The sequence below is a fragment of the Acomys minous genome (assembly GCF_964271855.1).
Source record: "Acomys minous genome assembly, chromosome: 15".
In the NCBI taxonomy this organism is placed as follows: domain Eukaryota; kingdom Metazoa; phylum Chordata; class Mammalia; order Rodentia; family Muridae; genus Acomys; species Acomys minous.
In genome coordinates, this window is record NC_140497.1 from 101,845,063 (window position 1) to 101,856,096 (window position 11,034).

Consider the following 11,034-nt stretch of genomic DNA (forward strand, 5'->3'; position numbering starts at 1 on the left):
CCTTCCCTCACAGTGTCCCTGGGATGCAGGGCGGCAGCAGCCAGCGACAGCAGGTGCCAGCAATGCCACGCACTTGTACAGCCACTTAGAAATGTAATCTGGGCATCAGAGCTGCCCAAGGATTCTAGAAAACTACACAGTGCAAAGCTCAGAGACAGGCGGGGTCCCCGGTCCCTGCCAGGGCGCCTTGGGGCTGCAGGCCCTCCCAGGCCCACTAAGGTGCGGCCTCCGCCAGGCGTGCCAGGCCCTCGCGCAGCTCGCTCAGCTCGAACAGCCGCACGTCCAGGAGCTGCGCGGCCCGGCCCACCTCCGCCCGGGCGCGCTCCCGTTCGGCGCGCGCCTCCTCCAGGCTGCACTCCATCGCCCTCAGCTGCTGCTCCAGCTCCGTGTTGCGCGTCTCCAGGTCCTACAGTGGGAGGAAGTGGGTGGAGTGGGGCCACCTGGGACGCGCCGGACCCGCTGGGTGTGGTGGGCTGGGCCATGACGAAGGTGTTGGAAAAGTGCCATGAAGCGTGAGGTACGAATCCCACCCCCACATAAAAAGCCGAGCACGGTTGGCACGCATTTGCGATCCCAGGGCTGCGGTGACAGGCAGGAGTCCTGGGGCACACTGACCGGCCTAAGCTGCCCCCAGACCATTAAGAAACCCCGTTTCTAAAAACAAGAGGAAGGACTGGAGAGGGGGTTCAGTGGCTGAAGCTTGTGGATCCACTTCTAAGCGCCCACGTGGGAGGACTCACCTCCATGTGACTCCAGCTCGAGGGGTCACATCCCTGTGACCCCTGAGGGAATCTGCACTACTGTACAACACCACACACGTAATTAAATCTTAAAACAAGATGCACCAGATGTGGTACGCAGACCTTTAATCCAGCACCCGGGAGGCTGAGGCAGGAGGATCTGTGAGTTCCAGACCGGCTGTAGCAAGAGAGTATCAAGAAAAGAAAGGAAGGAAAAAAAACGGAGACGAGGGTGTGGCCCAGGACCACGCTGTGGCAGGAGAGGGCTGGCTCCCCTAACCTCATGAGCCCGGGGTAAATACCAAGACATAGAAAGGAGCGGTGGAACGAAAGAGATGGTAAAGTGCCGACCATACCCTGAATCCCAGGCCTTACCCAGGTGCAGCTGCTGTAACCCCAAGGGTGGGAGAGCAGGTCCCCGCTAGTCACTGGCTCAGCACCCAGCCCAGCCAATCTGAGCTCAGTGACACAGGTGATCTCAAAGGATGAAGTAGAAGTTAAGACACCAGGCGCTCCGGCCTCCCCACAGCTACACGTGTGCGCCTGCCTCCACATGGAGCTCTGCGTGTACACACGAAACCTTCCTATGGGTTCGCTGTCCCCCAGCAGGGCCACCAATTCAGCCATGCTAGCTTCTGGGCCTCTGCACAGTTTGTGTGTGTGCACACACGCGTGTCATTTCCCCAACTTTCTCCCCAGGAATCTTGTGGGGACGAAACTCTTGGATGAGGTCTCTGGAAGACCTCAGACTGCTCAAGTGTGGGGAGACTAGTGTGAGGCTCCCTTGCAACTTTGGGTAAATGGCCCTATCCCACTCAGTGCCAGACGGGGCCTGTCCTACCCCAGGGGCCACTCCCACAAACGGGCCTGCAGCCAACCTGAACCTTCTGCCGCGTTTCCTCCCGCTCGGTGGTGTCAGGAATGTCCCGTGGCCCTGTGCTCTGATTCTTCAAAGTCTGGATTTCCTAGAGCAGAAGGGGTCCAGGTCTGCTCAGAGGCCCCTGGATTCCCGAGGACAGGTAGGCGAGGGTAGGAGCCCGGAGCTCGCCCCTGGCTCACCTGGTCCTTGGTCTGCACCTGGGCCTCCAATTGCTCCACCGACTGGCTGGTTGCCTCCTTCTCTCCCGCAGAGACTGGCTCTGCAGCTGCCTGGGCCTCCAACTCCGCCACCTGCACAGGCACAGCTTAGTGGTGCCACTGCCCTCGGGGACACGGCCTGATGACCCCTGTAAAGCTCTCAGTTTCAAGTCATTTTACAAGAGCTCTGGGGACTGTCCTGGGACAGAAGTGGTGGGGTGGGGTGTGTGTGTGGGGCGTCCTCACCCGCTGCCTCAGGCGCTCGGCCTCTGCACGCTGGGCCTCCAGCTGCTGTCTCCACTGTGTCGCAGCTGCGTTGGCCTCACGAAGGGCCCCCGCCAGCCTCTGGTTGCTGTCCTGCAGCGCGAAAAACTCAGCCTCCCACTGGACCTCGCCCACGGAGCTGTGGGGAAGAAAGCGGGCTGGAGTGTGCGTAGTCAGGGCAGGTGGCAGAGGCCATCCTGGGCTAAGAGCAGAGCCAAAGCGACACTAAGCTAAGGCGCGGGGGACCACGAAACCAAGGCATGTGGAGCAGGGAACTGGGGCTGAGACAGGGATAGCCCCTTAGCGATTTCAACGCTATATACAGTGAGTTCTAGGTCACACACTGCTATGAGCGGGACCCTAAAACCTATCCCTGTGCCACACAGTCCATTACAGCAATGGAATTGGGGGTGGCAGGGACAGCATGCTCAGCAGATGAGGCAGGAAACGACTGCCTCCTTTCCCAGATCTGCAGCCCAGATTTCTACTCCCCACACCCCCACCCAGCTGCACCTACAGCAGTCTGCACCCCCAACACACACACACACACACACACACACACACACACACACACCTATCTCTCGAGATGACCAAGCCCATCCAAGGCCCCATCCCACTACCCACGCCCCTTAATCCCCGCCAGGACCCTAATCCCAGCAACACCACGTCCCGTGCATCCTAAAGGTCAGTCCTGGGGATGTCTCACCCTAGCACACCCCTGCTGCCAGCCATGCCCCTTTAGTGCCAGCCAAGACCCTGACTGCAGAAACAGCACACCCGCAACCTTAAAGAACAGGCATGGTCACCACACAGCCCTTAGGCACCGGCCCGGTTTCAAGCAGGCTCCGCCTACCACACCTGCTCTGCAAGCCACACCCCTCACCCTTCCGACAGCATCTTCTTCAACCGCTCCCGCTCGGTGGGGCCAGGGGCGTCTGCGCTCTGGCTGCGGAACAGCTTCTCCTCTCCCGGACCGTTGGTGCTGACCAAGGGACTCGGGGGAACCTGTGCATGGAAGCCACGACCAGGTCACGGTGAGCGCTTGCTTCAGGCAAGGACTCGGTAGGAGGTAAGGTTGATTGAGGTGAGGACCGGGGTCACGGGGGTATTGAGATAAGGGCTTCCGAACTGACCGGTGAAACCCAGTGTGTCCCTTCCCTCCTCACCCTCCATAGCTCCCACCGGGCCCCTGAATGGGAAACCCTGTGCTCCACCTGCCTGGGTCTTCACTAACCCCGCACGACCAAATCGGAACAACCTACAGAAACAGGGGTTCTGAACGCTTGGAACTGCTCTCCTTGGGCACAGACACTTCAAACATCTCATTTAAAATTGAGGCAAGGAAGCCCGACATGGTGGCGCACGCCTTTAATCCCCAGCACTTGGGAGGCAGAGGCAGGCCGATCTCTGTGAGTTCGAGGCCAGCCTGGGCCTCGGCTACATCGAGAAACCCTGCCTCAGGAAAAAAAAAAAAAAAAAGACAATAAAAAAGGCATGGGCGGATACCAAGCCTGATGCCCAGCTGAAAGGAGAGAACTGACTCCCAGAAGTTGTCCTTGGACCTCTACATGTGCACCCAGGCACATGTACATGTGTGCTCACACAAATAAATGTAGAAGAGCACCAGCTCAGCCTTAGACACTAGCACAGTGCCATAACCCCTGATGTCAGAGGGGTCTGGGTGTGTGTGGCAGTCACGGGGTGTGGCAGGCGGGGGCGGGGCAGGAACACCTACCTGGTGGGATGCAAGGGCCAGGGCAGGGCTAGTGAATTCTCCACCATCTTGAGATTTCTCCCGAGCGAGCCTGGCAGCTTCTCTCACCTCCTGAAACTTCTCTGCAAACTGGGCGTGAGGCAGGGGGGATGGTCAGAAAGCATTGCCCCCACCTCTCATCACGTCACCCCCATCCCCTGCCTGCCCTGTCACCCCAGAGCCTTTGGGGGATGATGGAAAAGGTCAGCCCCGTGAGCATCTCAGGCATCAGGGTGACACTCGAGGGGTTAAGCACGTCACAGAGGTGACATTAAAGGTTCTGAGCCACATGGACAGGGACTCCCTGTTCCTGTCAGCCTGGCTTAGAGTGGACAGCCTGAGGCTGGTTGGCCATCTGTCCTTCACACCTGCCAGTCATAACGCAGGGAAGGCATCCACAGCCAGAGAGAGTACCAGCCTTCTCCTAAGTGACAACTTGTGCTCGTTAGAATGATTGCGATGGTGCATTTTCTTTTCATTTCAAAACAGCTTTTGTTTATTAAAAATAATATGTGGGGACTAGAGCGGTGGCTCATTGGTGTCGGGTGGGGGAGCTGCTATTACAGAAAAGCTCTATCAGGTCACCCCTCGTGCAACTAACTCACAACTGCCCGTAACTCCAGCTCCTGGGATCCAGTGCCCTCTGCTGGCCTCTTGGGCTGTATACACACACACACACACACACACACACACACACACACACACACCAGTGCCCTCTGCTGGCCTCTTGGGCTGTATACACACACACACACACACACACATACACACACACACACACACACACACACACACACACCAGTGCCCTCTGCTGGCCTCTGTACACACACACACACACACACACACACACACGTTCACGCAGAGGCATGAACACACATATACATAAAATTAAAAAGAAAAAAGCTGGGGGGTGGTGGCGCACGCCTTTAATTCCAGCACCCAGGAGGCAGAGGCAGGCAGGTATCTGAGTTCTGGTCTACAGAGTGAGTTCCTGGATAGCCAGGGCTACACAGAGAAACCCTGTCTCGAAAACAAAACAAAACAAACAAGCCAAAAAAAAAAAAAAAAAAAAAAAAAGGCTGGTGACCTGGCTTGGCAAGCTTTCGCTTGAGGCTGATGGCCTGAGTTTGGTCCTGGGGTCTGTATGGAGCGGGAGGCTGACTCCCACGGGCCGTCTTGATTGCCACAGCACACAAGCACCCACAGAGACACACAACACAGAACGAATAAAGAAGTGTAATAAAAACTTTTAAAAGGAAACTTGCTTTTCAGTTTAACTTTATTACTTTTAATTGTGTGTGTATACACATGTGTAAGTGCCCCCCCCACCAGAGACCAGGGCCATCAAAGGCTCCTCTCCATAGGGCTACAGGTGGCTGTGACCACCATGTGGGCAGCACCTGCTCTTAACCACTGGGGCTCCTCCCACCCGCAGCATTTCAGCCACGCCCCGCTGGCTATGCATTTGAGCGGCTCAGGCAGGCCGATTAGGAATTCAAGGAACTCAAGTGAAAACATGAATTTGAGGCCAGCCTTGTCTACACAGCAAGTTCCAGACCAGCCAGGGCTACCTGGTGAGACCCCCCCACACACACACACACTTCCCACAAAAAAGAAAAATAGAGAAAGAAAAAAAAAGTTTAAAAACGTATTTTATTTTCCATCTATCAGTGCTTTCCTGTATGTCTATCTGGGCACCACATGCCTGCCTAGTGGCCCTGGATGCCAGAGATGTCTGATCTCTTAGAACTGGTGACCATGAGTCACCATGTGGGTGCTGGGAATTGAACCTGGCCCTCTGCAAGAGAAACCAGAATTTTTAATCACAGAGCCAGCTCTACAAGCCCAGAACTTCTTTTAAGCAGGCAAGGACTAATCCAAGCAAGCAAGAAGGCTGAGGTAGGATTGCTTGAGGCCAGAAGATTCTAAATAAATAAATAAGCCTGGTGTGGTGACACACAGCTGTGGTCACAGCACTCTAGTGGCAGAGAGAGTCTGAGAGTTTAGAGAGTTGCCTTAAAACTTGGGGGTAAAGCCGGGCGTGGTGGCGCACGCCTTTAATCCCAGCACTCGGGAGGCAGAGGCGGGTGGATCGCTGTGAGTTCGAGGCCAACCTGGTCTACAAAGTGAGTCCAGGACAGCCAAGGCTAACACAGAGAAACCCTGTCTTGAAAAACCAAAAAAAAAAAAAAAAAAAAAAGCCAAACTTGGGAGGAGTTGGGGGTGGCAGCCAGTGGTGGCATATACCTTCAATCTCAGCACTCAGGAGGCAGAAGCAGGTGGATCTCTGAGTTTGAGGCCAGCCTGGTCTACAAAGAAAATTCCAGGACAGCCAGAGAAACACAGAGAACCCCTGTTTGGAAAAACCAAATAAGCAAATAAACAAACAAATAAACAAGGTTGTGAGGCTGGAGAGATGTCTTAGTGGTTAAGAGCACTGGCTGCTCTTGCAGTGGACCCAGGCCCAGGGTTCTGATCCCAGAACTCACATGGCAGCTCATAACTATCTGTAACTCCAGTTCCAGGGGATCTGGCGCCCTCTATTGGCCTCTGTAAGCACGGTGAGGACACATGCAAGCACACATAGATACATGCAAGCAAAACAGTTAATACATATAAAATCAAATTATTAAACAACAACCAAAAAAAAAAAAAAGAGCATGGTGTCACACAATCTTAGTCCCAACATTTGGAAGGTGAGACCAGTCTAATCTACAAAACGAGTCCAAAACTCGAAAAACCAAGAGAGAGAGAAAAAAAAAAAAGCTAGTTGAGCATGGTGGCGCAAGCCTTAAATTCCAGCACTCAGGAGGCAAAGGCAGACGGATCTCTCTGAGTTCGAGGCCAGCCTGGTCTACAAAGTGAGTCTGTGATAGCCACGGCTACATAGAGAAACCCTGTCTCGAAGGGGGGGGGGGGAGTGATTCCCAACGACACGAATTCAGAGCTCAGTTCCCCTTAACGATGGCCTGTACCTCCAGCTCCAGGGGACCCAATGCCAACTTCTGGCCTCTGCAGGCACAGCGCACACATGGCACACGCACACACAAATGCACACAAACACATAAAATATATCTGAAAAAATAAAAATGGACTCAATACTAAGTGGTGATGGTAGAAGCTGGAGAGATGCGCCCAGTCTGGGCATCCATTTGATACCCTTAAGAGGCACGAGGGGTGTGCAGACTCGGAGCCAGGTGGCCAACGACCACACTACCCAGGGCACTCAAGCAGTCTTGCTCTGTGTGACCCCACCCTGAAGAGCACAGATGCCATCACTGCCACCCGCATCCCTGCCCACCTGAGTCAGCTGCTGTTCAGAGGCAAAGCCTAGGCCATAGACAGTGTTGGCTCGACTGTCTGCCCACTGCCCGAACTTCTGAGAGGTTTTGGTGAAAGTCATGTTGGGGGTGACTGTGCTGTTGATGATGGCCTGGGGGCGGAGAAACAGGATGAAGATCAGTCTGAGTGACAACAACTCGGGGCAGGGAGTACTCAAGTTTAAGGACAGTCTTGGACGACACACTGGTTTAAAAAGTTAAATTTTAAAAAGTAATAATAATTGGGACCTAGAGAGAGATGGCTCAGTGGTTAAGAGCACTGGCTGCTCTTCCAAAAGTCTGGAGTTCAATTCCCAGCAACCACATGGTGGCTCACAACCATCTACAATGAGACCTGGTGCCCTCTTCTGGTGTGCAGGCATACAGGAGGACAGAATACTGTATAAATAGTCAATAATTTTTTTTTTCCGAGACAGGGTTTCTCTGTGTAGTCTTGGCTGCCCTGGACTCACTTTGTAGACCAGGCTGGCCTCGAATTCACCAGCCTCTGCCTCCTGAGTGCTGGGATTAAAGGCATGTGCTACCACCACCCAGCCAAATAATAATAATAATAATAATAATAATAATAATAATATAATATAATATAATAATAATAATAATAATTTGAGCTGGAGCCTAGGCTCAGAACCAAAAAACAAATAGTTCTAGGTGTCTGCCTCAGTAGTAGATTCCTACCCAGAATCCCCCAGTGAGGGGCTAGAGGCAGGCTTACGGGTGGAGCCCCTGCTTTAGGACCCACGGTAAGGGGCTGCAGTAGAATTCTTGGCCCGCTGAGGTCTAGTATCCCCATGTTTGCCTAACTGAAAGTCTGAATGCCCCTGTCTGAGAAGCCAGCACTGAGGTATTTCCAGAAGAAGCTACTGTAAAGGCTCCTTGATGCCCAAGTAATCTAGCCTGGCGGACGGCTGCACATCTGCCCCCAGGCCCTGCTCAGACCTTGGCGCCCCCGATGCTGATGATGCGGTACACATTTCGAGTTGCGTCATAGAAATAGGACACGGTAAGTGCGTGCTTGCCGGCCGGGATCCAGTTCCGCTTGGTAGTGGGGTCGATCTGGAACACGTGCGCCCGGGTGCTGAAGATCGGCTGTTCCCTGCAGGGGCCGTGACAGAAGCTCTAGGGCTCTGACTCCACCCAGGGGGCCTGGCTGGACCAGAGTCGGTGGGCACTCACCTGGCTGTGGACATTGGTCAGGCTGGACTGGATGGCCTCTAAGGGGCACCCAGAGGGGTGACAGGAGTCACTTGTTTGTCCCCTGGGAAGAAAAGGAACTTGTGAGCAAGGCCTCAGAGATGCTCGGGCCAAGCTGGTCCTCCCGGTGACTTTACAAAACCAGCAAACAGAGCAGTGGCACGCCTGACACCCGCCTCCTCAGTCTCAGCCCAGACTGGCCTCAAAATTGCTATGCAGCCAAGAATGACCTTGAATTCCTGATCCTCTGGCCTCCACCTCCCCAAGTGTGGGGATGGCCGGCTTGTGCCACCACCACACCCCGTTTGTGTGGCGCCGAGGATGGAGCCCAGGGCTTCCTGTGTGCTGGGTGAGCCCCCTCCCACCTAAGCAGTAGGTGCAGCCCAAAGGCTCCGTTTTGAGGCGAAGCCCCCACAAGTGGGCTGAGGGGGGTCTCTCTGGTGTCTCATCATCAAACTGCCAGGGTATGAGGCTGCTCCCACAACAGCCAAGTGGTCCTTCATGCCAGTGCTCCACTCACTGTCCAGGTCATCAGCCCCCCCCCCCCGGAAAGTGTCCTCCCAAAAGAACTGGGCATGAGGTCAAGATAAGTGGGTAGGACATCTTTTTCACCCCCTCTCATGCAACTGGTTTCCTCAGCGCCCTGCATCAAAAAGTAGGACAGAGCTGGATTGGTGATTAGAGCCTGTGGTCCTATCTCCTCAGGAGGCTGAGGCGGTTGGGCCATGCATCCCGCGTTCAAGGCCACCCTGGACATCACCGACAGATTCCCCATCTCTAAGAATAAAGGTGGAGTGCTTCTGAGAACCTAAGAGGGAAACCAGGGCCTCTCTGCTCCCACAAAAGGACCATTTAGCACACACCCCAAGGGCAAGGCAGGACCTCAGACTCAGAGGTTCCAGGGAGCCTATTTAAAACGACAAAACGAAAGCCTGGCGTGGTGGCACGTCATCCTCCTACCACCGGGGAGGATGAGGCAAGAGGATTGTGGAGACTTTGAAGCCAAGCTGGGCTGGGAGTGGGACCTTATCTCAGCACACACACACACACACACACACACACACACACACACACACACACAGAGAGAGAGAGAGAGAGAGAGAGAGAGAGAGAGAGAAAGTGAGAGAGAGAGAGACAGAGACAGAGACACAGAGACAGAGACAGAGACAGAGACACAGAGAGGAGAGAGACAGACAGACAGAGACAGAGAGGAGAGAGGGAAAGAGACAGACAGACAGACAGAGACAGAGAGGAGAGAGGGAAAGAGACAGACAGACAAGACAGACAGACAGACAGACAGACAGACAGACAGACAGACAGACAGACAGACGGTAAGATCTTCATCCCAGTTCCCACCATGTGAGCAGAGAACAAGACTGGGAAAAGGGCTCCCCAGCCTCCGATGAGTGCCTGAACCTGTCAGCCGACAGTTTCGGATACCCTCCTGAACCCCCAGATCTGCACCAGAGGGGATTACAGGAGGGGCCTGCGGGTGCGGGAGGTCATGGCCCGGCGCCTGCGGCCAGGGCAACCCCCCCCCCATGCTGTCCTGGGCAGCTGCTGTCGCGGTCACGGGGTCTGAAACTGGAGCCCCCACGAGGGGGAGGGGCGGCTCGGCTCGAGCCGTGGACGCGATTGGGGCTGGCGGAGATTTGGGGAAAGGGGTCCCCGAACTCAGGCCCTTCCGGTCGGACTGCTCGTGCCTGGACTTGTCGCGACCGGGAAAAGTTACTCACTGAGTAGTCACGCGCCTCGGAGCAGCGGCGCGGGGCGGGGGACAGCGATCGCGCGAGGCGGGACCCCTTGCCAGAAGCCCGGCACCAGACACCCACTTGGGACCGGTCCCCACTCGCGGCACCCATGAGCCCCAACTCCGGGAGCCACTGACACGCAACTTTCCCAGCAGCGGAGCCTCGCGACGCGGCGCCCCCAAATCCAGACCCGGGCTGGGGGACCCGTTGCAGCCGCGTTCTGCGCCCCAGAACTCCAGCCAGCACTCTACCCCGTACTCCAGGACCCCCAACCCCTCAGCCTGCACCCCGCAACACCCCGGCCCCGCATCACAACCCACAACTTTGGAAACGTCTGAGCTCCCTGCGCCCCCCGCTCCCCGATCGCGCCTCGGAAGCTGGGGTCCCCCTCCACCGGGCTTACCCCGAGTCGCCGCTACCGCTGCCTCCGGCCCGCGCCCTCCGAGCGCCCCGCGCCGCCCGCGCCTTTGTCTGCGCCGCCTCCGGTCCCATCGCGGCCAGTCCCCGCGCCGCCCCGCCTCTGCCCAGCGCCCCCTGCTGGCCAGAGACTGCAGGCGGGGAGGAGGGAGGGACCCAAAGAGGGAAAAAGGGGAGGGCAGAGGACGGGGAGGGGGAGGGGCTCCAAAGGGAGTCAGCGGAGGGGGCTGGGGAAGCGGGGGGAACTGAGTGGAAAGATGGGGAATGGGGCCAAGTGAAGGGGCAGAGGAAGGGGAGGGCACCAGGAGGTCAAGAGGAGGGACTCGTGGAGTGGGGACCCAGTGGGAGGGAACAGAAAGATGACAGGGCGGGGCCTTTGAAGGAGGGGGAGGGGCCCATGAAGTCAGGGCTTGCAAGTAGAGGGTTTAGGGGCTGAGGCCGATCGTCCAGGAGGGCAGGGGGAGAAGCAGAAGGTGGCTGCGGGTAAGGGCGGCGGGGGAGGA

At 56.2% G+C, this 11,034-nt stretch overlaps 1 protein-coding gene across 1 annotated transcript; it reads right to left on the minus strand.

Moving 5' to 3' along the window:
• Nucleotides 1-58: 58 nt before the first annotated feature.
• Nucleotides 59-10,671, minus strand: HOMER3 (homer scaffold protein 3). Its single transcript, XM_084759201.1, has 10 exons — nt 10,518-10,671; nt 8,346-8,427; nt 8,109-8,265; nt 7,133-7,264; nt 3,817-3,924; nt 2,965-3,086; nt 2,064-2,220; nt 1,800-1,910; nt 1,619-1,705; nt 59-406 (listed from the first exon to the last, which is right to left on the minus strand). Exons 2-10 carry the CDS (start codon nt 8,357-8,359, stop codon nt 215-217), a joined length of 1,080 nt encoding a protein of 359 aa, XP_084615327.1. The 5' UTR covers nt 8,360-8,427; nt 10,518-10,671; the 3' UTR covers nt 59-214.
• Nucleotides 10,672-11,034: the final 363 nt, after the last annotated feature.

Excerpts from the sequence above, each read along its gene's own strand:
- HOMER3 (XM_084759201.1), bottom strand. Across the intron at positions 2,221-2,964 it reads AAGAAGATGCTGTCGGAAGG|CTCCGTGGGCGAGGTCCAGT; the intron begins GTGAGGGGTGTG and ends TCTTCCCCACAG. Across the intron at positions 407-1,618 it reads AAACGCGGCAGAAGGTTCAG|GACCTGGAGACGCGCAACAC; the intron begins GTTGGCTGCAGG and ends CTCCCACTGTAG.